Source organism: Xenopus laevis, chromosome 1L, assembly GCF_017654675.1.
Source record: "Xenopus laevis strain J_2021 chromosome 1L, Xenopus_laevis_v10.1, whole genome shotgun sequence".
NCBI classification, from domain to species: Eukaryota; Metazoa; Chordata; class Amphibia; order Anura; family Pipidae; genus Xenopus; species Xenopus laevis.
Genome location: NC_054371.1, coordinates 177,418,836 through 177,446,805, shown reverse-complemented (window position 1 = coordinate 177,446,805; position 27,970 = coordinate 177,418,836). Strand labels below are relative to the sequence as shown.

The 27,970-nt window shown below is 38.5% G+C and overlaps 1 protein-coding gene across 3 annotated transcripts; it reads right to left on the bottom strand.

Annotated features, from left to right (window-relative positions):
* Positions 1-1,190: 1,190 nt before the first annotated feature.
* Positions 1,191-27,970, bottom strand: mapkapk5.L (mitogen-activated protein kinase-activated protein kinase 5 L homeolog). 3 transcript variants are annotated; one of them, XM_041567777.1, is made up of 16 exons: positions 27,758-27,969; positions 25,047-25,099; positions 23,559-23,632; positions 19,247-19,322; positions 16,825-16,922; positions 16,499-16,534; positions 14,123-14,231; positions 13,302-13,391; positions 13,018-13,113; positions 11,235-11,315; positions 10,553-10,740; positions 9,126-9,246; positions 8,281-8,411; positions 6,324-6,439; positions 4,682-4,786; positions 1,191-3,797 (listed from the first exon to the last, which is right to left on the bottom strand). In XM_041567777.1, exons 5-16 carry the CDS (start codon positions 16,908-16,910, stop codon positions 3,700-3,702), a joined length of 1,257 nt encoding a protein of 418 aa, XP_041423711.1. In that variant the 5' UTR covers positions 16,911-16,922; positions 19,247-19,322; positions 23,559-23,632; positions 25,047-25,099; positions 27,758-27,969; the 3' UTR covers positions 1,191-3,699. The 3 variants fall into 3 exon arrangements, with proteins under 3 accessions (XP_041423711.1, XP_018118989.1, XP_018118997.1); XM_018263500.2 differs by lacking the exon at positions 25,047-25,099 and having other exon boundaries at positions 27,758-27,970; XM_018263508.2 differs by lacking the exons at positions 16,499-16,534; positions 25,047-25,099 and having other exon boundaries at positions 27,758-27,968.

The following is a 27,970-nucleotide window of genomic DNA, read 5'->3' as shown; positions in this document are numbered from 1 at the left end:
TAGTCTTGCAAAGATGTTTAACAAAGTTACAAGATGGTGACCCCCTGTAGCCAACTTTGAAAGCATAAATTATTTGTTTGATTAGGCTTGTGATGCAGTAAGTTCATGTTTATATTTAGTATACAAAATACAGCATTTCTAGCCGTATTCTATTTTAGACTTTACATGCCCTTTAAACCAAGAGCACGTTATACAGGGGATATGGGTCTCGGCTGTGCCCCCTGCAGACAGGTTAGAATCAAGGCGAGCATTGTATGTGCAAGGACATATGTTACTGTAGAACCAACAGCAGCAAACACTCACCCAGCATGGATATGAAACACTGGATAGATATGTTCAGTACATGAATAGATTAGGGGTACAAATGGACCATTGTCAGCACTGGGCAGCCATAGGGAAGAAATCATTAGTACCATGGGACTTGATTAGAAAAAAAGGCTATAAATAATTATAAATAATAATTATAAATTATAATTACATGGGCATGTGTTGGCTCATATGGTTGCAGAGTAGTGCATCCCCTACAGCATTGCATGAAAATCGGTTTAGTTATTGGGTCAGTTGTACCACTTAAACAGAGACCAACACGTACTACAGAAAAACTAATCTCTGTTAATTGTTCTCAGCGCTCAGCATTGGTCTCTGTTTGTGCAAGTATGTCCGACACCAATAAATACATTGAAACTCAGCACACTGCTCATGGCTACATGCCCTGAATAATTGTTAGATGGAACGGCAATATTTATCCTGGCAAATTCACAGCAACATGTGCATGATCTCCCAGGCTTTAGAAGGTTACTACAGCTAAAACACAAGCTTATGCTTGTCACCTGACACATCGTGGTCTTAAACATCATATACTGATCTAATTTCTGTGTAAATCCCCATTACAATTAAGCTCTGCCTAGGGCACCTTCTGGGCCTCCATCTACACCTTTAGCAGAAGTAACAACAACCCTACGCAAGCTCCTGCTACTATAACTTGATTTTAATGAACCATGTATTTTAGTTATGGCTTCACTAGATGATACTAGATAATGAGAGACGATACAGATGCCCTGACAGCATCTAGCTGTATGACAAACTGGCCGTGTCCGATTTAACACAACGGGAGCGCATCGCTCTTGCTACAGGATCCACCACTGATTGTATTTTACACCATTGTATTTCTTTTTGCAAAGGAAATGTGCTTTTCTACTTCACAAAGATATGATAAAGACCATTAGTGCATATTAAAATAATGAAGCATATTGCTACTACACTTATATTCAGATGTGTTTCACACCGCAGGGCCTTCTCCAGTTTCATAATGGCCAAGTATGCAGATGGGTATGCTCATTTATAAACAATAGGGCGAGTGAAAACACCGGACTCTTATCTCACCCTTTTGCTTTGTTTGCTTTTATATGATTTTTTTCCCCTGATGAAGACCTCTTACGGTCGAAACGAATAGAGTGCAATCTTCATTTTTGGAACGATCCATCTCAGTAGCAAACTGAAACATGAAAAAGGGAACACTATTCTCAGTAGCACCTTCCTGCGCTAAGGCTTTAGTGAAATATGTTTGGTAGCACTGCATATCCATCAGCAACTGCAGATAATAATGATATTTATCAACACTGGGCAAATTAGCACCAGGGCGGTAACCCATGGCAAACCAATTTTTGCTTTCTTTCTTTTACCTTCAGCGGACTTACAAACATCGAGGCTGATAAATGAGCACCTAAGATGTGTGGTTTATTTGATGAAAACAATCCTCCATTGTGGGATCATTTATTAAAACATATACTTTAGATATTCTCCATAAAAGAAAAATGATGGGTTTTTTTTGTAAAAAAAATATTTTAAGATGTTACATGGATACCCCACATTTTGCGTTTAGATCCCATCAGACAATTTAAATTGATCTGCCAGTTATAAACCAACAAACACGTTACATGTGGAGAGAAAAAAAATAACTACCGCCAGTGCACAAACAGAATTGTGTACCTCCCTATTTGCAGGTAGTAGTTGTCAGAATCCCCCATAGTGACGACATTGCAGATATTGCCTTGCTTCTCTTTGCCCGATGATTACTGTGTAATGTAATGGGGCTTATATATGAACTCAAGACAGCAGTCAGATATAAAGATCAGACCAATGGTGCACCTTCCAGGAGTTGCATGAAAATGAGTATATCTAGGGGCAGCATGACATGGGCACAACACCAGAAACAAACTGACAATACAGAGTAGCATTGTGCTGCTAAAAAACTCTGAAATTGGCACTTTAGTCTGCAGTTCATCACTGCATAGTTAGGCACACCAAGACAAATGCATATTTTATATTAAATAAAAAATACTTTAAAATAGAAAACTAAAATGTATTCTTAAAAAAAAAAAAAGGAAAGAAAAATAAAATACTAGAAACCCCTATTGTTGTCAGGAAAGCTTGCAATAAACTGCAAGAGCCATAATGAATACAGCCATTTCTAGCAGCACAAGGTTTAAAGCTTAGTTCTGCAGCAAAAGGGAACTAAAATCTGGAATTGATCAATTGAAACTTTGTGCATTACAGGCAGGCCCATGCTGTCCCTTTGTCATTCACAGAAAAATACACAACAGTGCCATCTTGTGGGTTCAAATAGCAACCAGTCTCTGTGACTTTTTTTTCAGCAAAGAAAATCTATAGGGCAGCCAGTAAAACATGGTTTACAGGATAAGTAAACCTTAAAAACCAAATATAAAATTGCTCAGGTTGCTCTTCTAAGCACTTTTGCAATTTCCATTATTATTTGTTCAGTTTCATTTTCAATTTTGAAGCAGTGTCACCTGCTGGTCAGTTCCTGCAAATGTACCGTCAAAGAGGTAATTTCAGAAGGAAAACAGAGATGTGTTCTGATGTTGCTCAGCTGAGGAAGGAGATGGGAAAGGGAACCTTTCTGAGCAAAGCAAAATCAGAACCCTTCTCTGTTACAACAACTAACCAGCATGTGGCAGTTATTATGAAATTCACTATATTGGCAGGAACTAAAGAGTTAATTAGCTCTGAAACTGCAACACATAAATAAATAAAGTAAATTGCAAAAGTGCTTAGAAAAACGCCCTGAGCAATTTCACATTAAATGTTTTTAAGGTTACTTATTCTTTATATATAAGTGAAATATTTTCACATACTTTGATATATACTGGCACATTTACAAAGCAGCTGGTGAACTAGATCCAAAGGCTTGTGCCGTTTCCAATTATTCCTGAGGAAACTGGTAGCCAGTGTAACCAAACTGGTTTTATTCCAATAAGTCTGTATTCAAGTATGCGAGTTATTTCCCTGCCAGATATAACTGCGCTCCACAAGTATATCTAGTAGGAAATGCGGTCACTCTATAAAAGTGCTCTCTGGCACAGATAGAGTTAAACAACCTGCCAGCACCTGTGGTTATGTCAGTAGCAGCCAACAGGCTAGTAAATGGCAAAAGAGCAGGCCTATAGAGTACTACAAAATGATTAATGGCAGTGAGCAGTCTGCCAGATGTGTAAATATCAGTACAGTAGTCTCCATGTTTGTTTAACCTCTATCTACATGTATACTGTATGTTCAAGCAGTGTGGAAATTCAGTGATATAATTTACATAAAATTAATTTACAATTAAGACGCAGCAAGATTTTTCTTCTTTAAGTAAAAAAAAAAATTAAATTAAAAAAAAAAAAAAATTAATTTCAGTTACTGTGAATCCTCTTGAGAGTTTGTTTGCTCTTCAATAACTTGCTTCACTATTTCTGCTAATTTCAGCCGGTCGACTTTGTCTGAGAATCCTCGACCTGGAAATGACAAAGAGCCCACATACGCTATATGGCAGTATCAACGGAAATGTAGAACGGCAAATAAAGAGAGAAGGAAAGCCTTGTTTCCCTTTAACCCAAATCGCAATTTCCTCTCCCTCTGAAAGAGCGTGATTGGTACTATGTAATTTCCTCTGCTCCATTATTACTAGCAGAACAATCATCGCTTTTATGAAGGATACAGTATGTTCTACAGTGATCCGGAGACAGCTGTGCTTGTATCTTAGCTATATGACATCCACATTTATTATAACACAAGAACGCTCTTCCAAGAGCAGGTGCTATACAGGTAGGAAATGCTGAAGCCGCCCCAAGCACTGGAAAAATCAAAGGCACAGATATTCCCAGCGGAGCTACCAGGGGATCAGGTAGATTAGTCGCCCTAAGAAGATTCGGGGTAGATTAGTTGCCCTAAGAAGAAGATATTTGTCACTGGGCGGCTAATCTCAACGCAATGCCTTAACAGCGGCAAGAATGTAAATCGCCAGTGGTATGGCATACCCAATGCCTCGGTTTATCGAAGTTACTTTGACTTCGGAAAATAAAGCTCTACGTATGCCATCCCGCCGGCAATTCACATTCTTGCCTGTGTTAAGGCATTGCGGGAAGATTAGTCGCCCGAAGAAGAGGAGGTTTGTTGCTGGGTGACTAATCTCCCCTCGAATCTTACCGTGTGCCACCAGCCTTACATTTATTGTTTGGGTAGAGACACATATGGCAATGGGTCAGTCTGTTTTTTTATGTTTTTTTTTTTCTTACCGGCTGAGCAAATGTGCAGATGCAGATTCTAAGCTTTATACCCCAAAAATAAAAAAGGGACATATTGGGATTGTTGGCTGGCAAAGTGAAAGCCCATCTCTTACCATTCCAGCTGAAACTCTGCAGGGTGTCTCGCAATAGCTTACAGTCTCTATTATACTGCCATGCTTCTTGCACTACTTCATTTAACTTCTCATCTTCATTTTCTCCTATTCATAAGAGAAAATGTAAATTCAGGTTAGAAGTTGCAAAAAATGATACTGCCTAGAAAAAAAACATGCTGTAATGACAGATCTAGGACTAGAAAACTATAATAACACAACAAGCTTCCTGTGCAGCTTTAAAGTAGAAGGAAAGGCTAAAATGAAGTAAGCTTTATCAGAAAGGTCTATCTAAATACACCAGTAAACCCTTAGAGTAATGCTGCTCTGAGTCCTCTGTCAAAAGAAACACCACATTTCTTTCCTTCTATTGTGTACACATGGGCTTCTGTATCAGACTTCCGGTTTTCAGCATAAACCTCCAGGGCAGGGCTTGAGCATGCTCAGTTTGCTCCTCTCTCCCTCCCTCCTCCCATCCCTGCTGTAATCTGAGCTCAGACACTGGTTAATGCAGTCGGGGAGTATCCCCTTTTATTCAGCCACCAAACATTCAACGTTTCGGGGGGGGAACACCCACCCTTCACCTGAAGAAGGGTGGGTGTACCCCCGAAACGTTGAAAAGTGCTTGAGTTTCTCATAAGGACTAAAAAATCAATGTTCCATAAAATTACTGTGTAAAGAAAGAACGTATACATCATCATAAAATAGCATCCAAAAAAAAAATAAAAAATGGAAAAAAACTCAAATCAGCAAGTTCGGGGTTAACTTCAATTGATCAAGTTTCTAGCGGGGAAAAAACTTGAATCAATCTAGTTTTCGGGCAAACCCCACAGAAAACAACTTGAATATCATGGCTTTTACCATCTTCAAATGGTTCAAGGGACATCTGCCGTTGACTCCTACATGACATCAAAAGGTTTTAGATGTAGTGTTTTTTCTGATTCTAGTTATTTCCAGGATCAGAGTAAAATAAATCTCGAAAAATTCGAGATGTTTTTTTTTAAACACTAAAAATCAAAATCCAAAATAACTTTGAAAGCTAGAATTTTTTGTGAAAAAAACCCCCCAACTTGAATCTTATGCAGGATGTTTAGCCTGCAACCAATGCCTCAAATTCCTAGTTGCTTTGCCACAATATACAAGTCCATGGGTGTTTATTTATATATACTAAAGTACAAGAGGCACAAGTTAGTCTGTTTGATGTGGTATGCCCTCTCACTATGGCTAATTTATACTTGATTGGGTGTGGGTATAGCTGCCTTTTGTGCAGTGTATACCATTTAACCATGCACCCGACTGAAGTAGTAATGCAGTGCGCCACCCTTCTGAATACCAGAGATTACCTGACTAAATTCCATCTTACTCTGGGAAAAGCACACCATTGCAAAGTTTCAATGAATTGTTACATTTGTATTGCTTACTTTTCTCTACTTTTTATTTATTATTTGGATTTTTAAAAACAACCCCTGGTTAGCAGGGTTACTTGCCTTTAAGAATCATTTCCCAGAAACTTGACAATGAAACAGCTCTTTGCTTTCACAGCAAGTAGCCAGAAACATAGCTGCAAGCACTTAAAAGTATAAAAATACAGTATTTTCACTCACCTTAGCCTATGGCACCATCATATACCTATAAATAGAGTTACCTTCTTGTGGTAGTATGCACTGTGCAATCACATCTCGAAGTTTTTCCAGTGCAATGTTTGAGTCTTCGGTTTCATTTTCAGGATCCTGGATGTAAACATTATCTTTTGGTTTCGTTCTGTTCAAAGGAGACAATGCACTAATGGTGTTATTTCATTATTTGAAATGGGATGTAAAGACAAAAAATAAAATGTCATTTTTACTTTCTTTAATAAAAAAAAGAAATCTTTCTCCAATTAAAATGTAATTAAAAAAATGTGTACTGTTTTTATAAGAAATCTGACTGTATGTAGTGAAATTCCCCCTTCATTTACTTGCTCTGACTGCTACAGATAGGAAACTTCAGACGGTCCCTAACTGCTCCGCAGGAAAACAATCATACTTTCAAATGGCCCCCCTACCTTACTTCCATGACCTCAAACAGTTTTGTTTGTTTCCCTGTAAAGCAGCCGGCGACTGTGTAGAGATTTGTATCTGCAGACCCAGTGCAGTCTGTATATTCTGATTATTAATCAGTCTTGCTGTATCGGCTTCTGGCAGATATTATTTGACTTCTGCTGTTTTGATAATTTATGACGATCCCTAAGCTTAACCTCCCAACTGAAGCCCAGACCACACTGAGCATGTGCGTAGTCTTGCATAGATGTATAACATAGTTACAAGATGACAGTCCCCTGCGGCAACTTTGAAAACACAAATCATTTGTTTAATTAGGCTCCTGGTGCAGTAAGTTCATGTTTATGTTTAGTATACAAAATACAACATTTCTAGCATTTTTCTATTTTAGACTTTAGTTCCCCTTTAAATTTGTATCAATTCATTCAGGACCTACAACCCAGAATTTCATGGCAGCATGTCCTATTGTATATTGGATAGATTTTTATTTCATAATTCTGTAAAGTGCCATGGATTCCATTTGAGCTGTAAAAACCACTGTACTCTACAGAAATGATGTGTTACAGTGTATGCTGTGTAAATGTGTCACATTATAGCACTATGGCTAAACAGCAGTTTATATGTGTAAATTACAGTAACAATTCTAACGCATACATAATACACAGGTTTTTACAAGTGCTGTATAACAGTTTTATACAAAATCTTATCATTTTAAGCACGACTGACAGCTCTCCACTTTTCTCACACCTGCTTTTTTCCGATAACCTCAGCCTTAAAGGGGACCCGTCACCCAAACAAAATTATTCCAAATCCTATTTTATCATGTTAGTCAAGCAAAATGAACTTTAATTACACTGTATAAATTATTTGAATATTGTTTCCATCAGTCTGGGAATTCATAATTATAGCAACCAAGAAGGAGCCATTTTGTGGACACTGTTATTAAGGCAAGTCTTATATCATCTCAGCGTCTTGTTTGTGCACCAGGGGACAGGGATCCAATGTCCATCCCCATGCCCTGGTTACACAATTAAATCGTTAAGAGAGCTGGGGGAATGTAGGGAGAGCGGTGACATCTAGGAAGTGCTGAATGGAAAGTGAAAGTAATTGCTTGCCCCGCCTCTATGCCTAGGCATAGAGGCGGGGTAGGCAATACTTGATTGACAGCTGATATTTTTAAATGAGTTTACAACAGCTATGAATGCTTTAATAAAAAAAAGAAATTGGATTTCATATTTAATTTAAGAAGGACTTTTATTATACAGATTTTTATGTCTAGGTGACGGGTCCACTTTAATTTTGCTTCCCCCTATTTCAGTTCCCTGCACATATTTCCCCATGCTTTACCCTTACCCTTTTGCCCACATCTATGTTTTTGAACTCACCCCAACCACTAAAGCTAACTAAAAGATAGTTAATCCCCTTAAATATGATCTATTTTGAACAGAGTCACAACAAATTATTGCTGCACTTGAGGAGTTACATACCTTTGTCAACATACATATCAGAAACCAGAGAAAACCAACGCTACAGGAATAAGACTAAATACACATGAATATTTACCCTAGCAGCTTTCTCTTTCGCAGTATTGGATTGTTGACAATATTTAACGGTTTCAAGTTGACTTTCAAGTCTTGTATTCTCATGTTGGCAAGCTGTTCGGCGTGAGCTTGCTGTATCCCAGCAACCACTGCCTGCAATGGGAGACACCACACATCTTTAATTAGTTCCCTTGTGTAGAAAAAAAGGCCAAGAATATGTTTAGTTAAAAAAAAAGAGAAAGCTTATTTCTGTAAGAAATGCTGAGGCAGTGTGAATAGTCTGTTGAACTCTGTTATATAAAGTGATGATTAAGACTGTAAATTTCTTGCTGGACAAGTACAGGGCTGCATAACCACCCTATCCACTGCCAGCTGACAAGGTCATGGCATTCTGCATAAGGGACCCTTCTAATTAAAAAATGACCTCCACTAAGGGAAGGATTTCTGAAAGTGTAAATTTAGACAGCTCTTGGAATTCTTCCGAATAGTAAAGACAGGAACTGTCCGAATTATTATCATAGTTGATACTTTTGTCAGTCCATCAGAATCTATTAGACTACATCGAATGGGGCAATAGTGCCCAAAGCAGCCGAGAATTGTGTTTAACTATATTACAAAAGCTCCTGCTATGGTTCAGCAGGCAGTCTGAATCTATAGCTGTGCACCAGCGACAAGTTAACTGAATATGGAAACTACATACGCCAAGGCCGAAATGTTTGTATGTGACTAAAGGGCAATCTATAGGAAGATATTAAAAGTGCAGTTTCAATTTGTAAGGACTGCATAGTAAATCCTCACTGAACCAAGTCTACTTGAAGGAAAAAATGCAGTCTATCAGAAAGTACAATATGTTTTGAGCACTGAAACCTTGTCCATCATCATCTGCGCAGATGGTAGAATGTTATCCAGCGCTTCAGTTGAGTTCAGCCAAGGGTGGTCTAGAACGCCTTCAATAGTGAGCCGCTCCTCTGGCTTAACCTTCAGCAGCCTGGAAATAAAACAAGACCCGGGAGTCATTTAGAGATAACAATATAGCAAACTGGCTTAGAAATAGTATCATGAGTTAGTAAGGAATGCAAAACTATTCTGTATATAAAAGGATTTTTTTCTGTTGATTCTGTATATGAAGAGACATAAGTAAACTCTGAATTCTACCAGGAAAATACTTTTTAACTGTGTGGTTTTAAGAAATAAGGTGTACCCATACTATGCAGCATGAAGAGTATTATTTTGTATTTAATAAAGGTTTGAGTCACTCAACAATTCAAGTCCGTGTACCTTACACAAGGGAAAACTTTACAATTTTGGTATCAATAACCAACTTACTTTAAAACACAGCTACACATTTAATTAGAAACTTGCAAAATTGAAAATGATTTTTTACAATATTACTAACAAAATTAATTATCAGCTACATATATAAATAGATAGATGGCCAAAAGATACCCAGATAGAGCATGCTGTAAACAATGCCTCTAATAGACACACAAACCACAGTTTAATTACATTATTAGATTTTTGATAAAAATATACAAACCAAATAAGGATGTTTTTACTGTGAAAATGCAATTAGCCATGAGGAAGGTATTCCAGTAAGTACTACGTAATTCATACCTGACATTACATCTTATGACATTACACAAAGAACCTCACATCTATATAATCCTGGTCCTATCTCAGTCTTTAAAGGAATTCTTCAGTATAAAAATAAAAACAAGGTAAATAGATAGACTGTGCAAAATAAAAAAAAATTTCAATATAGTTAGCCAAAAATGTAATGTATAAAGGCTGGAGTGACTGGATGTCCAACATAACAGAACACTACTTCCTACTTTGCAGCTCTCTTGGTTTCCGCTGATTGGTTACCAGGCAGTAACCAGTGACTTGAGGGGGGCACATAGTCATAACTGTTGCTTTTGAATCTAAACTGAATGCCGAGGATCATTTGCAAACTCACTGAACAGTTATGTCCCATGTGGCCCCCCTTATAGTCGCTGACTAACTAACTCATTTAGAGAGCTGAAAAGTAGGAAGTAGTGTTCTGTTCTGTTATGTTAGACATCCAGTCACTCCAGCCTTTTTACATTACATTTTTGCCTAACTAACTATATTAAAAACTGGGTAAATAGGCTGTGCAAAATAAAATGTTTCTATTTTTACACTGAACTGTTCCTTTAACACAAATGTCAACACTAGGGATAACTACAGGACTCCAAGCAATTGAACAATATAGACCCATGAAAACAGTTGGGAAACATAAATGCACTTAAGTAGAAGCAAGGGAAACAACTCACTTTCTCACAATATCCTTTGCCATTTCAGAGATCTGGCTCCATTCTTCTTCTGGGAACTCAAAACTTCCAGTCATGATCTTTTTTCTCATGTCCTTTGGGATGGTTCGACTGTGGTGTTTGGAGTAAAAAGGAGGGTAGCCACAGAGCATCACATAAATTATAACACCTAAGGACCACAAGTCACAGTTCTGGGAGAAACAGAAAATGTCAGTTTAATGTTGCAGTGATGAACTCTACCGTTTACCATTAAACCATTAAATATTCCAGGAGTCACTGCAGAACGATCAGAAAGACTGAGACCTATGTTATGCCTGCGCCATGTAAGCAAGTGATTTCAACAATGCTAGAGCAGCTGGGAGAATTATAGTTTTTGAGGCTTAAAGGTTTTGATTGAGTGAAAAAGCTCCTGTTACAAATCTCTGAAACAGTAATGGCTACCCTGGACAAAAACAGGCCAGCGTTATTATTTTTAACTGGATTACTTCTTAATTAGGCTTCCAAATAAAAAAAAAATCTTATTAAAAATATAGTTCAGCTGTAAATGTTATTTCTCTCTCCTGCAAATGATGAGGAAAAAAATGCAGGATCTGGCTAGATCCGGTAACCAAATTTATTGTCACTAGAAGATTTAATTTGGACTGAACATTTATAAGTCTGGGGTGGCAATGGTTTATGGATTTACCTTGTTGTATGTGTAAGGTGTTGGTGAGGTAGGAATGATCCCAAACTTTTCCTTCTGGTGTCTTCTCTGTGCTTCCAAAACCTGTGGGAATTAGAATCACCCCAGACAATTTGAAGGATTTTTCACTCGTTGCAGTTGAATGCATCTCAAAATAAACCCCCAGCCTTCTAACCACATGTATACACATAAACAGACATAATGTTAAAAATTTAGCAATCTTTTAGTTTACACTTGATCATGGGCAACTATTGGGTTCTAAAGAAGTGGAAATGTTCTCTGGAGTGATAAATTCCACTTCACTATCTGTCAGTATGATGGAAAAGAATGGGTTTGGCAGATGGCTGGAAACCTGTCCGTGCAGAAAACCAACTGCAAATATTTGGTGGAGGAAGACTGGTCTGGGTTTATTTTCCATGGTCAGACAAGGGCTTTTGGTTTCTTTGAAAGCAAGTGACTGCTTTGAGGATCCTGAATAAAAACTTGTGGAGTGCATTGACTGTCAACTAGGCCTGATCCCCAAGATCAGTGTCCAACCTCACTAATGCTCTAGTTACTATATGGAAGCATATTTAACCAGCAACGTTCCAGAATCTATGGGAAAGAGTGATGGCTGTTTTAGCAGCAAAGGGAGGACCCCAACGAAACATATAAAATAAATAAACCCTAATTTTGTTGGTAATTATGAGTAATACTGTATACGGTGTTGCTTTTACATGGTGTATCATCATCCTTAAAAGTAGCCCCTTTATTAGAGCTTCCTGCAGTCACATTAGCAAAGACAGGCTACAGTTCCCTATCAGGTCCTGCTAGCTGCTGATTAGCTCCTGTTCTACAGTGCAGTGAGCTGAGTGCCACCGGTTCTCCTGCACAGCATGGAAATTCAGAGAGCAGGAAGTGGAAGAAAAGGGAGGGATTATTAGGGTTTTTCCAGAAATATTCAATAAATCAGCCTGAAACATGGCTTTTGAAAACACAATTCTTCTATATCTAAATAGTATAACAGATATGTTATGTTCTTATTTTTTTTTTTACACAAAATTTCTCCTTTAAGTGCATCAGATGAAGCACATAAAATGCTAAATTAACAAAATTCCTTTCTGCACTTTCCTTATGTGCTTACACTGGATTGAGCCAGAACTATTCCACATGGGGTATAATGCCAAACAAGGGTTTCTAATTAGTAGTAAGACAAAACAGAGGCGCCAAAAGGATAAAAAATAGCTAAAAGCACTTAAAAACCCAATGGGTAATTCAGAGGAGGTAGTAATGAACTTACCTCCTCCAAGCAGACACCAACGAAAGTGGTAATTTTCAATAATAGTTTATTCACAAAACTATTGTGGAGGAGGTAAGTTCATTACTACCTCCTCTGAATTACCCATTGGGTTTTTAAGTGCTTTTAGCTATTTTTTATCCTTTTGGCGCCTCTGTTTTGTCTTACTACTATATTGAGTCCACCCCGAGTGGAGGGGTATCATCCCCTTTTTCTTCTTCTACAGAGAGCGACGTTTTATTCCTGAGTGGGGTCAGGATAATCTCCCTACCTGCCTATACAGTGGTTGCCTATCGGTAACCCTGGTTTGTGAGTATTAACTTGTTTACTCTACCATTACTCCCTGTAAAAACATATTACACTATTGGGGCTCTTGGTGTTTTTTTTGTCTCCAAGGGTTTCTAATTAAGTGAGAATCCAAAGCCAATGGCTCATTATGGTACCTGGAAATCGAAAGCACATAAGTAAAAAGTCACAACAGGCAACGGTCAGATTTCGTGTTTGCATTACCTGTGGAGCTACGTAGTATGGGGTAAATTGTGGTGTCATTAGATCTCCCTGGTCTATTTTGGCAAAACCAAAGTCACATAATTTAACTGGAGCATCCTGTAGCAAAACAAAAAATATTTGAATAAAGCTACAAAAGGAATGGTTATCAACGTCTAAAGATGATGCAACTGTCATTGAGGTGTCATCTATAATTTCCAGTCGAGCAGTCTCTGTATTTTATAGACATTAATTCTGTAACATTATAAGACAGTTGTTATTATAAGGCAAATGTCAAACAGTCTTACCAGTGAGTTGTCCTTGAAGAGTAAGTTCTCTGGTTTGAGGTCTCTATGTGCAATGTTGAGTGAGTGACAATGCTTTACCGCCAAAGCAATCTGTAAAAATGAAAATGTAAGTCAGCCCAAAAGCTAGGTCTTTCATGAAAGCTAAACAGGCAGGATATCTAAAAACTTGCTAATTCTTCTAGCAACAAAGTGGCTTATCTTGCACTTGCCACAAAGCAATATGCTTTTAAATGTTCAAGTTGTACGTTCCTGAATATACTTAACCTTTCAGTGCCAAAGGGAGGGGTTATCGGGAAGGCAGGTAGGAGTAGGTTAAAGCACCCTGTGACTCTAAATGACATATATCCAATGATACTGACTTTTCTGAGAAATGTATATGTAAGCTTTCTTGTAGAATTGTTATGAAAAAGTCAGAAAAATTATGGGGAAGCAGAGAATTTAATAAAGTTCAGAGGAAGAAATGATTACCATCCTATAAGCAGAAAGGTAAGAAAATAAGCAACCACAAACCAAAGCTAGAGAAGAGAAAAAAGGTAGGATATCAATAGCATTTTTTCAATAGATTGCATGATTCATTAATACATACATACCAGGGGCTTGCAATGTACTGCAGGCCCATGAAGCATTGGACAAAATTGCACACACATCTAATACAACAGTGTGGCTGCAACAAAACAGTTATACAAGTGACAGTGTGCATAAAATAATCAGATTATAACAAAGCAGGCAATAGGATCGTGTGAGAGCCTCAGTCCCTTGAATACACTTTTAGCCCTTAGCTCTTCATTGCAAGACTGCTGGAGGAAGCTTCTGTAACTTGCCTGCTTTGTTACTTGGCTGGCTTGCTTCTCAGTGAAGTGCCGGTGCTGGCTGATTCTGTGAAACAGCTCGCCCCCCTCCATCATCTCCATAACAATTAGGAGCCGTGCCCTGTTCAAAAGTGTTAATTTAAAGAGTGGGTCAAATATCAATGAATATGCAGTTCTTGCTGATGCTGGTCAACAGTAAGTGCGACCTCATTCTCCTTGTACTGGTTTTGACCATTTATAGTGGGACGTGTTTTGGAATTAAATTTATTTAATCACGGACGCGCCCCAGATTGACAGCACTGGCACTTCTCCGCCACCCACCACACTGCCTTCACAAGATGATTTGAGTCAAGATAGGTCACATACCTGGGCAGAACTGATTGTTCCCCCCTTTACATAGTAAAGGTAAGTAGAGAAATGACACCATAGTAAACCAACAAGCTTTGCAACAGATGGGAAATGGCAGCCGTTTCTCTACAATACACACATATACGGACAGCTGTACATTTATTTGCTACACTCAAGTGTATAGGATAAGGCCCACCAGCAAAGTAACAGCAGTTTGCAGATATTACTTCCTATTCAATAAGGACATAAGAGTATGTCAGACTGTAATAGGAATATGGTATCTTCATTAATATAGAAGACATTTTTCTGGGGCGCTGCTTAGGAAATATTGGGGCATCAGGGTAAGCTACAAACATACCCATTAAAGGAAAACTATAACCCCAAAATAAATACTTAAGCAACAGATTTTAAGTGGCATATTAAAGAATCTATCCAAACAGGTATATATATTTAAGTAAATATTGCCCTTTTAAATCTCTTGCCTTGAACCACCATTTTGTGATGGTCTGTGTGTTGCCTCAGAGATCACCTGACCAGAAATAATGCAGCTCTAACTGTAACAGGAAGAAGTATGGAAGCAAAATACAGAACTCTGTCTGTTAATTGGCTCATGTGACCTAACATGTTTGAAGAAAACGGCAAGCACTCCTGGAGCCACTCGTAGGTAAAAACAGCTTTTTATTTCAGTCGGTTAAAAACATGCAGTCCTGACGCGTTTCGTATCTCACCGATACGTAGTCATAGGCATAATGAACAAAGTAACATAACGGCTTTTTAAGTTACTAAACCGGAAATGACATGTCAGATGACACTATATCTAATTCTCCCTAGATTTCTTTAACTCTTTAGCGTACACCTTCTTAAAACATTAAATATAAAATACAATTTTCACAAAAAGTTCCAAACTGACTGAAAAACAAAACTGGAAAAAGAATGTGGCATATCTAACTTTATTTAGCCACATAACCTAAACCTACATTAAATATCAATCGATGTTTCCAAATTGTATCTTTCTCTCTCAAAGATATGTTGCCATTGAAAATTGAATAAAGTATAAATTAATAGAGTTAGAGAATTTACTTTGCTCATGTTATGCACTTTTCATCATATCTAGGGAACATCGTTTTGACTTCAATCCTTTATGAAAGTTTTAGTATTAACTTTCAATATTATGTTTCCATTTGAGAAGAGAATGTAGCTATTTTCAGCACATAGTAACTTTAATCAGTTGCCTTAGAAATTTCAATGGCAACATATCTTTGAGAGAGAAAGATAAAATTTGGAAACATCGATTGATAGTTACCCAGGAGTGCTTGCCGTTTTCTTCATATTTCTTCATTCACCCCAGCTACGGGTTCGGGGCGATGCACCCGGGCCACCCTCCGAGTTTGGTGAGTGCCTTTTCCTAATAAGCTGTGATTGAGTAAACCTGCGGGATTGAACATATGTGCAGGTTCTCATACAACCGGGTCATGAGAATTTAGGGGTGAGCTCAATGAGTCAAGTTTTTCTCACCCTTTGCAATGTTCATTTAAAAATAGTTTCTCCTGTGGTCATTGACTTTAAATAAGATTATTTGAGCCGTAAATTCCTTTTTCTGACCTAACATGTTTGGTTTGTTTAGCCCTTATTTTTTTTAAAATGGAAATTTTCTATTTATGATTACCCTATAGCGCATACTACTAAATTATTATAAAAATTGATTATTGACATGAAGTAGGGTTTTACATATGAGCTGTTTTATGCAACATCTTTATATAGAGACCTACACTGTTTGGGGGGGGGGTATAGTTTTCCTTTAATATGTTTTCTAAACTAGCAAACGGTGCCAGGAAGGTACTAACTCCACAAGTGTCATCCACCAGAATCATACCAATGTCAGAGTCATGGTATGAAAAAGTTCTAATTATGTGAGCAGCCACAGAAACCGCATCACCAGGAGCACACATTCTTTCCCAGCACACAGAAAAAGAGGTGCAGCAAGAGAAATGGGGTGCAAAAAGTCAACACCTTCTATCCCCTGAAAGGTTAAAAATGTACCTTAAGGAAAAACAAATGGGGATCCAAACAAGAGACCTTGTTTGAGAAAAGAAGGAAACAAAAACAGTTAAAAAGAACAGGTGGGTGTCTTTGTGGCTGTAACAATCTCACATGCTTGTATTAACACTGGTTATATAACGATACCCCTACATAATGGCAAACAGCAACCAATTTTATAGTAATTACTGGTCATTTATTATTGATTTTCTTATCTGTATGAGCTGCTAGGAGTTTTATCTCTGCAAAAGACTAAAAATGAAGAATAGTAATTTTAGACCAGAATAATGGGGGAGAAAAAAAAAGATCAACAAATTGCTTGGCCTTACCTTGGACTAGACTCATGGGGGAACTGCACACTGTTTGCATACACGTCAATGATCTGTACAATGTTAGGATGTGCTGCACACAGCATGTGTAATCGTACCTGCAGAAAGAACTTGCGTCATTTACAAGACAATTAACTGCGCAGGAGGCTAGGCACACCTACAGTATTAACAAAAACTAACCCCAAAATACAAGTAATAATTCACATCTGATAATCCAAGTCCCTATCACTTTTACACACATTAGTCAGTATTGTCAGTCTGTGAAGGGTCAGGCTGGCCTGCCAGAGTAACAGAAGATCTCTATAAAAGCTTAAAATGAATATGTCTAGAAACGCTGTATGTTCTATAGTGAATTTACTGCACCACCAGAGAGGTTCTGAAGCTCTATTACAGTAATGATCCAGGCCTTCAAAGTTATACACAGGTGCTAGCCATTGGTGCTTGCCACTGGAACATATGCACTGGGCAGCTATTGATAAGCTAAGCTTAAGGGCCATTGGAAATAATCAACATGAAAAAGTCACAGATCTTCACTGCTAAAGGCTGCACAAAAGCCTAAAATGTAATGCGTAGCATTTCTATTAAACTTTAGCTCTCATTTAAGAGGCAGTTGAATTCAATTCAAAATACTACATGGCAAGTCACCCTCCAGTAAAGTCTGCAATTGCTTATTATAACTACGGAGGAGCAATTTATGCCAACTGTCCAATACTTTCAACAAATGGAGGAGCAGATTTTACTGTATTTATATAAAACTTCTCTAAACAAATGCAGTCCTGTAGGGATGATCGGGCCGGCCCGATATTCACAGGACCTGTGGGTGGGTTCGAGTTGAACTCTTCTGCCTGCTCTCCCCGCCACAACATAAGAGTGCCGGCTTCCTGTTTTATAGACTCGCAGGTCTATAAATGGAGGGAAGAAGGCTGGTGCGGGTCCAGTGAGGGTCGAAGTTTTCTCAACCTACACATTACTACAGTCCTGGTTCACCTTTAAGTTAACTTTTAATAAGTTATAGAATTGGCATTTCTTTGCAACTTTTAAAATTAGTCTTCATATTTTTTTTATTATAGTTTTTAATTATTTCCCTTCATCTTTCTCCAGCTTTCAAACGGGGGTTACTGACCCCATCTAAAAACAAATGCTCTGTAAAGCTACAAATGTATTGTTATTTCTCATCTATTCAGGCCCTCTCCTATTCATATTCCATTCTTCTATCCAAATCGATGCATGGTTGCTAGGATAATTAGGACCTTAGCAACCAGACAGCAGAAAAGGCTACCTGGAGAGCTGCTGAATAAAAAGCTAAATAACTCAAAATCCACATAAAACAAAAAATTAAAACCAATTGCACATATCACTCTATACATCATACTAAGGGGGAAATTCACTAAAGGGCGAATCAACTAACGTTAGCGAAAATTCACCAGCGTGACGTAATTTCTGAACTACGCTGATTTACTAACGGGCGCAGGCATAACTTCACTAGCGAAGGAGATAGACTCTAGCACTACTTCGTACTCTTACGCCAGGCGAAGTTTCACTCTGGCGAAAAAGCGTTACTTTGCAAATTCACCAAGATGTGCCTTTTACTCAACATTAGCTGTTCCGCCAGACTTGCCTTCGCCAGCTCAGACCAAGCGAAGTGTAATGGAATGTAAAGGACTTCAATTTTTAAGTCCCAAAAAGCTCTGGTGTCTCTTACTTTTTTTAGGCTGCAAAAGTCCGTAAATTTTTTTTGGAGTACCCGAGCTCCCCCATACATTTCCATAAACTATACACTAGGCACATGTGTAGGGCAATATAACAATTTTATTTTATTAAGGTTTCCTGAGCTTGTGTAATGTATTTGCTGCAACATATACGTCCATTCAACTTTAACTTCCCGCCATATGGAAATTAGCCAACGGTAGCGCAACTTTTCTTGGCACAGTACCGCTACTTCGCCAGAGTTCGGCGCCCTGGACACAACTTCGGATTTTAGTGAATTAGCGTTGTCCTGGCGAATCTACGCATGGCGAATTGTTGCGATGTGAGTGAAGCCGGCGCTGGAGAATTTCCACAGGTTAGTGAATTTGTCAAACTGATTTAAAACTTTTGGAGACCCACAGGAAAGCATTATTGGGGGGGAGGCTAAATTAGATACATTAATCCTTCCCAATTGCACTATTATTTTTGATTAGCCGTACTACCTTAAAAACATACATAAAATATACATGAATTGTAGGCATTTTCCTTCTGGCTAAAAATGCATTAAAACTGTAAAAGGAAATGGAAGTTAGTCACTCATGCCACGTGTATTGCTGTCTTCATAGCCACGCAATTAAAATGGCAGAGACCAATAGGTCTCTTGTGTGGCAAGTTTAAACATAATATAAAACTTCATTACCATGGCTGTTAGAATTGTAATAAAGGGTTAACTCACCTCATTTCTGGCTTTAGGTCGATCAACAAGGATTTTCAGTGCAAAACGTTCTTGTGTGGTCTTTTTCACACAAACTCTGCATGAAGAATCATTAGAATTATTTATTTATACTCCTGACTACCATGAGAATCGAATACAACGGGAAACAGTGTCTTTCATGGATCTAAACTAGGTTTATCTGATTTTGATAAAATTAATTATTCATTATTATTCATATTGTGAAAAATTCCAGAATTAGCAAATGGCCAAGATGGAAACGAATATGATGCTGTTCTCCATATACACAACCGCTATTGAAGAAACTGAACAATGTATTTACCAATGAGCTGCAATGAAACACAGAAGTGGTGCTGAAATGATGAAGTGTTACATGCAGCACCTAATAACATGAACAGCAGTTGTGGCCATATAAATAGTGAAGATGAAAGGGTATTAAACCTCTGTCCCTGTCGGCTTAAACACCTGGTCCTAGATTATTCCACTTTTATTTACATTGTAGTCTCTACAAATAAAGGTACATGTTCTTAATTTAATCAAGAGCTTGTGACTTCAAAGAACAGCCATGAATGCTAGTCCTTCTGTGTGATCCTGCAAGATTAACCAAGTTCCCTATAGTCAGAATTTTCAAAGTCCAGTTTTTAAAAAAAATTATACTGTATACTGTATGGATGAATGAAAACCATCATAGATATAAGTCTTTCTATCATTTGGAGACAAACACCTAAGAACTGTTAAAAGATGTCCGAGAAACAAACCTCTTAGGGTTTGTTTATCAAAGGGGTTAATCAAAATCTGAATTTATTGGACTATTTAAATAAAAAAAAAGTCCGACCAAACTAGAATCCCCGATTGGAGCTTATTTATTATTTAAAAAGCACAATACAATCGGATCGGGACAAACACTAAAAAATCAAGCTAAAATCCGAATTGTACGGGGGGGGGGGGTTTGGAGTTTTCACCAAATCGCTCGTTTTTTTTGGCCTTTTCCTTGAAAAGCCCAAATTTCTAGTATTTTTGCCCAAAAAAAAGTTCGAAATAGCCAGATTTTTGGGCTAATTGCAGCGAAGACCACAGAAGCTTCCAAATAGGATAGGGACCTTTTCCCATTGACTTATATACAACCTTGGCAGGTCTGAGATGGAGTATTTTCGGATTCTCCTCGGGGTATAATACATTTCGAAAAATTCTAGGGTTATATTCCACTAAAAATTTGTATTTTATACAAAAAAACCTGAAATGTTAACAGATAACCCCCTCAATCATTTACATGTATCTAAATGCTGAATGAGTTAACAAAGTACTGTGACAGTACAGAAGACCAGTGAATGAAGAAAGAATGAAGAATTGTTTCTTTAAGCAGAAATGTGTGGGGAATGGTACTGCCAGTTTTTACAGGATTCTGCATAAGTGGTTTTCTGCAAACATTTCCACACTAGTTAATGGATCTAGGGCCTTACAGAAGCAGCCGATTTACATATTTTTTTCATAATATTTGAAATGATATAAACGAAGAAGATATCACGCACACACTTGCGACGGGAGTTAATTTCATATGTATAAATGGTGCACCAGACGGGAGCCTGTAGACTTTCCCTGGAGATAAAGCCTCCCAACGTTAAGTAAAATAGCTCTCTGATTCCAATTGTATGAATTTGCACATTTATGCAGCCACAAGCCGCCAAGTAAAGGATTTCTTCTCCACCTTGCTAAAAATGTATCTTACTGACTTAACATTATGTCACCTTATATTTTTAGAGGATCATGCATCATATTACTGCCCTTTACATAACAAAGTTGCAGAGACTTGCACTTTTACAACGGCTTTGTCCTCCTATGCAAGTGCCACAAAGTGCAAACCAAAACCATAAAAATGTTTATACGGGCACCATAGAATTTATTATCCCTGGCACTTACATCAAAACAGATTCAGGAAAATATGCTCACATAAAGACAAAGAAAATATACTGTGCATCCATGTTATCATAATCCCTGCATGCCTATAAAATCCTTCCCTGACTACATGTTGTGGTAAGTAATCTTCTATGACTGTGGCTGCTAGCTGAAGTTATGCAATGCAAATGTCAGTGGCATCAAGTAACGTTTGCTATATTGTGTTGTTCCACAGTAGACCAAGAATGGCTTGTCAGCTCCTAAGCTTGAAGGTAGGAACGCCGAGTAGGCATGGTCACTATGCAGCAGCAGGGCTATTGTCGGCTTGGCCAACATAAGCTGGCATCTTGCTACACAACAGTAAGTAACCTGCCTGAAAAGGCAACAGCTTGCCCTCAATTGTATTAATAGAAAACAGAATAAAGCAGCAGCTATACAAAGTATGTGTGAACTGATATGTTAACTGCAAGATAAAGTGGCCAGGCAGAGGGTCGAATCACCTACAGAACCTACTACCATTAATTATTTAATCTCTAGAAAATGAAACCAGCTGGGCAGCTAGGAAACAAAAGCGTTGGCATTTCAGAAAGGATTCCAGTGTTCATCTCAGGTGGTTCTTTTTTTTTTTTTTTTTTTTTTGAATGCCTGACCCCACTCCATCCCGCACCTCATATACACTAGCCGTTAGGACTGCATGCTGCATTTAAGAACAATGGACCATCAAATAAATCAAACGTGTTGGTTCATAGGCAGGGGTTTTAACATGAAACAGTGACAGAGAGAGAAGAGAATTTCAGAAGAAATTAAAAATGCTTCACAAAATAAGCAGTAACGGTATGTGCCCTGCTATCTAGAATGCTCGAGACCTGGGGTTTTCCAGATAAGGGATTTATTTGTAAATTGGATCTTCATACTTAAAATAATTTAAATATTAATTAAACCCAGTAGGCTGGTTTTGCCTCCAATAGGGTTTAATTATATCATAGTTGTGATCCAGTGCAAGGTACAGGTATGGGACCTGTTATCCAGAACGCTTAGGACCTGGGGTTTCCCAGATAACGGATCTTTCCAAAATTTGGATCATCATACCTTAAGTCTACTAGAAAATAATGTAAACATTAAATAAACCCAATAGGCTGGTTTTGCTTCCCATAAGAATTAATTACATCGTAAAGGATGTACAAGTTGTTTTTTATCATGATTAAACGATCTGCAGAAGAGCCGATACGCTGGGAGGGGGAAGTGAGATACAAAATTATTTATGGAAACGGCTAGGGGTTGGCATTTTAAACTTAAAATCTAAACATATAGAGCAAATAGACTGTCAGTGGCAACAGAAGAGAAAATTCTAAAGCAGCAAAGCAAATTATATACCAGGTTGTACAGGGAGAAGTGTTTATAGTACAATAAGGGAGTTTCTACTGTCATTTACATGTCAATGGTGAGCCCTAAACTTAAGATGGTGTGTGGCACATCCCAAAAAAAACAGAATTTGTCGTTTAATACCACTGCTGAGCTGTAGCAGGTTTCATTCATTTGCTTTGCTATTTGAACCTGCACTGGAGCCATATAAGAATCCAGAACCCTAGGTACAATCTGTTTAAGGAACTGCACGTGCTTTTGATTTTAGGCATGGGGTATAAGATTACAGTAAGAGCCTTTATTTAGAAAACTCTGGGACCCAAGCATTCCAGAAAATAGACCCCATACATACAAGTAAGCCTTGTCGATACAGCAGTGACTAATTCACTAAAGGACTGATGTAAAGATGTTCATTTAGCAGTGCCATGCAAGTTGAAATTATCTTCAGGGCTTCTTGGGAGTGGAGGAAACCAAAAGATATTGTTGGGTGGTTGTTCTAACAGGGACAGAGCTGCTGGTTATTGGATGTGCAAAGTTAAAAAATTTAAAGGAAACACTTTTGAGGTGGTCTTTACTTGCCCTTTAACAGACAGACATGCTAAAACTACTTGTTTTCCTTTTTTTCTATTTAAAAGTTGAAACCTATCCTTAAAGAGGAACTATCGCAAAAATGAAGATTTTACATAAACTTCAGGATACTGAAATGAGAAACAACTACAAAAAATTGGTGGTACAAATTGCAACAGGGAGAAATGTGGGTGTAAAATGACCTGCCGGTGTCCATTCATTGGCTCATGTGCCCTTGGTTTGCGTGAGAACACATTAGATCATACAATCCAGAGAAATGGACTATATTACTTCAAATGCCGTTGTTTTATTTTGGATAATCCAAAGGTGTATATTATTAGATATATATTATAAAAAGCTCACATTTATATGCAAAAACTGCTCTATATTTGAACTGTGTTAGGAAATATATTTTTAATCTAAAGGCAATATTCAGGGGTACCGTTTCACGGAAATTAAGAGTGATTATTACGAACTCATTACCAAAACTCACCTGACAGGGCCACTAATTCCAGCACCAAGCTTCTGGGTCCAGTTAATGTTGTACTCTTCTAAGATTGATGTGTCCTGCATACATTTAAGTGCAAAAATATGTTTTAACATGATTAAAGTGATTTAAGTATTTTACCTGCAGCAATTTACCATAAAATGCACATGGATCAGTGAAGTAGCAGAGGGCAGTTGTATGCCTGAAAGCTGTGACAGACAAACATCCCTTATTCAGGGGTCTAAAACTGGCCATAGACGCAAAGACCTGATCGTACATTTTAGGACGGTGTGTGGAGATTCCCAACATTTTTCATCCATGGAGATCGGTCGTTTGGTCGATTGGATAGGTTAAAAGATTTCTGTCGGCTGCCGATAATATCTCTGCGTGTATTGCCGATCGTACGGTTTTCAGTGGGAGACTGTCACTAGGTTTGGTCGGACATAACTTTTGTACGATTGCTGTCAGGGGCAGAACATCGGTTGATCTGTTTTTTTGTACTTTATTTGATCGGAATGGTTAGTGGCAGGTCGGGAGATGGGGGGGGGGGGGGGAGTCCAATCGTACGTTGATTCGTACGATCGGATCTTTGCGTCTGTGAACAGTCTGTTTAATGATCCCTGCCAAGACAGGTTAAATATTTAACTGGGTAATACGTATGATAAATTAACTGCACAACATATCAAGGTTGGATATATCCAGACACTCTGCGACTGAATTTACTGATTTGTTACAGTAACTGAAAGAAACTGGAAATCAGACACAATAGTGCAATTAAAAGTCAATAAATGGACGTCTGCCTTGCAAGAAACAAAGAGAAAGCCACACGAATTGAGTCAGTGCACCTGTGTGCCCACACAATGACTTTAGATGTACAAACAAACCTCTTATCTCTCAGGCCAGGGTCAGCCAGGAGGTTTCATTACTGCATTTATAGAAAGTCACAAGTGTAACAAAAGTGCCCTTCCCATCTTGTTAGAAACGTCTGGAATTTACTTAGTAATATGAATTAAAGGGGTGGTTCACCTTTCAGGTAACTTTAAATATGCTATAAAATGGCTAATCTCAAGTAATTATTCAATTGGACTTTTTTTTTTAGATTTGAGTTTTTAAATTATTTGCCTTCTTCTTCTTCTGATTCTTTTCAGGTTTCAAATGGGGTCACTAAAAATCAAATGCACTGTAAAACTATACATTTATTGCTATTGCTACTTTTTATGACTAATCTTTCCATTCAGCGCCTCTCCTATTTATATGCCAGTCTCTTATTCAAATCAATGCATGGTTGCTAGGGTAATTTGACCCCTAGCAACCAGATTGCTAAAACCGCAAACTGGAGAAAAAGATAAATAACTAAAAAAACACAAACACCCAAAAATGAAAACCAAATGAAAATTGTCTCAGAATATCACTCTCTACATCATACTAAAAATTAATTTAAAGGTGAACAAGCCCTTTAATCTAAATGAATAGACTTCGCAAAAAATATTTTACCTGGCTTTAAGGGAGGACACCACCATGGAGATGTGGGATGGTTTGTGGCAGACCTTGGAATGCAAAGAATTAAAGAGCATCTTCTAGCCTAAATATTCTCTTGTCATCTCCTACATTCTAGCTCATTATAAACGACTAGTGAAAATAAATGCTGCAAAATTACTGCCCAGTCTCGTCTAAAACGCTTATATAAGTCGATTTATCTCTCCTCGCGCATTTGTTTATACTGTTCCAAAAGGTTCCTTTATTAGACAGCAACTTAGAAATTAGCGTGACTGTCCCCTTAAAGTGGTGTTACTGCCCTATATAAAATATGACACTGTCCAACTAAGTGCAATTAAGTGGTATATTAAAAAGAAATAAAGACATGTTTGAAGAGTAAATGGTAGGGGAGCATAGGCAAACTGTCTAAGTCTGTTACTGTAACTCAGCTTACACTGAAAATGCAACTAGTAATTATCTTAAACAAAAGTATTAGCCTAAACAAAAGTGGGACCTCAAAGAAGTGAAGTCAATGTGCTATATGCAATGGATTAAATGGGCACAGGCTACTCTATTCAGACGACTAACAATTTCCTGCTGTATTCTACACCATTTAATCAGGCTCTGTCTCCCATGTATTGCCTCAGAATTAGCATACAAAGCAAAAATGCACCCTGATACATAGTGATCACCTCCACTGACGTCAACAGGAAACTGAACAAAAGGGTGGGTATGCTCTGTGGTAAGTTTTTTTGGGGCAGAAAAGTACCCTTTATCTGCACTCTCATGCTCTACTAATTGGGAGTCCCCAGAGGCAGTCATTGCAGTTTCTATACTGGCAAAAATATAATGGCAAAGTAAATGCACTGTGTCACAATTACCTAAGAAACTGGAAATACACTTTTTTTGTGTGCTAGGAGAAATCCCCCACTGCTCCTCTTCTGCTGCCCTGGGTGCCACATTACCTCCGCTTTAGTGCAGGCAGACTCAGCAGATTTCGGTGCAAAATCTTGTGTTTCAGGACCAAAATCCTCCACATCTGCCTGCACTCGAGCTGAGGTAATGTTTCCAGGTGTGTTTTTCCTCAGGCCAAGAGCCGTATGGCGTGCCGAAAATTTAACTATTACTATTCCCTCTTGATAATCTAAAATTCAAGTACAGGTACTAGTTGCTGCTATAACCCCGAGGGCACATTTCTATAGTTATTCCATATTTCTTACTTCCAGCCCTATCCTAATAATCATCCAGTCTGTCATGTTAACATGTAATCATTGCTAGGATAAGTAGGACCCTTGCAACTGGATAACATTTTCAACTACAAAGCCAGAAGAACAAAAAATGTAATCCGTCTGATTCAGGAGCTATGTCATTAAATAATGCCATTGGTTCTCAAAAATAACCAGCCCTTGTCTCTTTTATTAATAACAAACAGAGTTTATCTGGTCAATCCATTAAACAGCTAGGAGGCATCATGTAATCTCACACTTGCTTCACCCACTATATCATAAGCAAAATCCCTTCCCAGAGGCTATTACCCACAACATTACATTGCTTGTCTTTCCGTATTTAACTTGCTATTTCACAGCCACTACCCTTCTCAGAGGATGTTACAGGGATCATTCTGACCAACTTTACCCTACCGGTTAGTTCTACAAGTACTAACAGAAGTGACAACAATCCTTTAGCTCACCACAACTGGCACCATATTACCTCACCACTATACCGGTTTTCCCACTGTCCCCACTCAAAATCTATTACATTGTTACAGACCATTTCTCCTTGCTGTACCTGCTCAGGTGTGGACTGCGAATTAAAATAGGCCCTGGCATTTAGGTACACAGAGGCCCAAACAGTCCAATAAATACAGACTTTCTATGGCACATTATAACAGCCCTCTGCCATTTGCCAGAACCCACAGATTGCCAGTCCGGGCCAGTACCTGTGACCCCACACCCACAAACTCATATTAAAAGCTATTACAGGCAGCATCTCTCACTACCCTAAGGTTATTATCTCCACTACTACTACAGGTACCATCTATGCCTACTTTACCTGCTGTGCCACAAACACAGTCCCTTCCCAGAGGATATTATCCCACTGCTACTATAGGCACTATCTATCCCTACTATACCTGCTATCTCACAGTTCCTTCCCAGAGACTATTATCCACTGCTACTATAGGCACCATCTCTCCCTACTATACCTGCTATCCCACAGTCACACTCCCTTCCCACAGACTATTATCCCCACTGCTACTATAGGCACCATCTCTCCCTACTATACCTGCTATCCACAGTCCATTCCCAGAGACTATTATCCACTGCTACTATAGGCACCATCTCTCCCTACTATACCTGCTATCCCACAGTCACACTCCCTTCCCACAGACTATTATCCCCACTGCTACTATAGGCACCATCTCTCCCTACTATACCTGCTATCCACAGTCCATTCCCAGAGACTATTATCCACTGCTACTATAGACACCATCTCTCCCTACAATCTCACTGGCACAGTAACTACTCATAATTATTCAGGCTTCTATAGACGAACAAGATGTACATTGCAGGCACATTATTGATCTCTTGTAAATTCATTCCAAAAGTGCTGCAATGCGGGGGACACATGGGGAGGTGCAGGGCAGCTGCCATAGTCTGAATTGCCCTAAACACAACTCTGCCTCACTTATAGACACCACAGCAGAGACAGACATGATCTCATTATATTACCTTGATTGTTCTGTCCATATCGTTATTCTGGGACATCCCCCTCTGGACAGCTCTGGGACTGGTCACCGATAGGGTCAGAGGAAAGGAGGACACATGAAGGTACCGACGGACGAGCCCCAGCTCTAGCACAGAGACAAGGAAGAAAGACTGGAGATAAGAGACAAGACCGAGATGTGAAGCGGCCTCATCCAATTACAACACCGTACCCCCTCC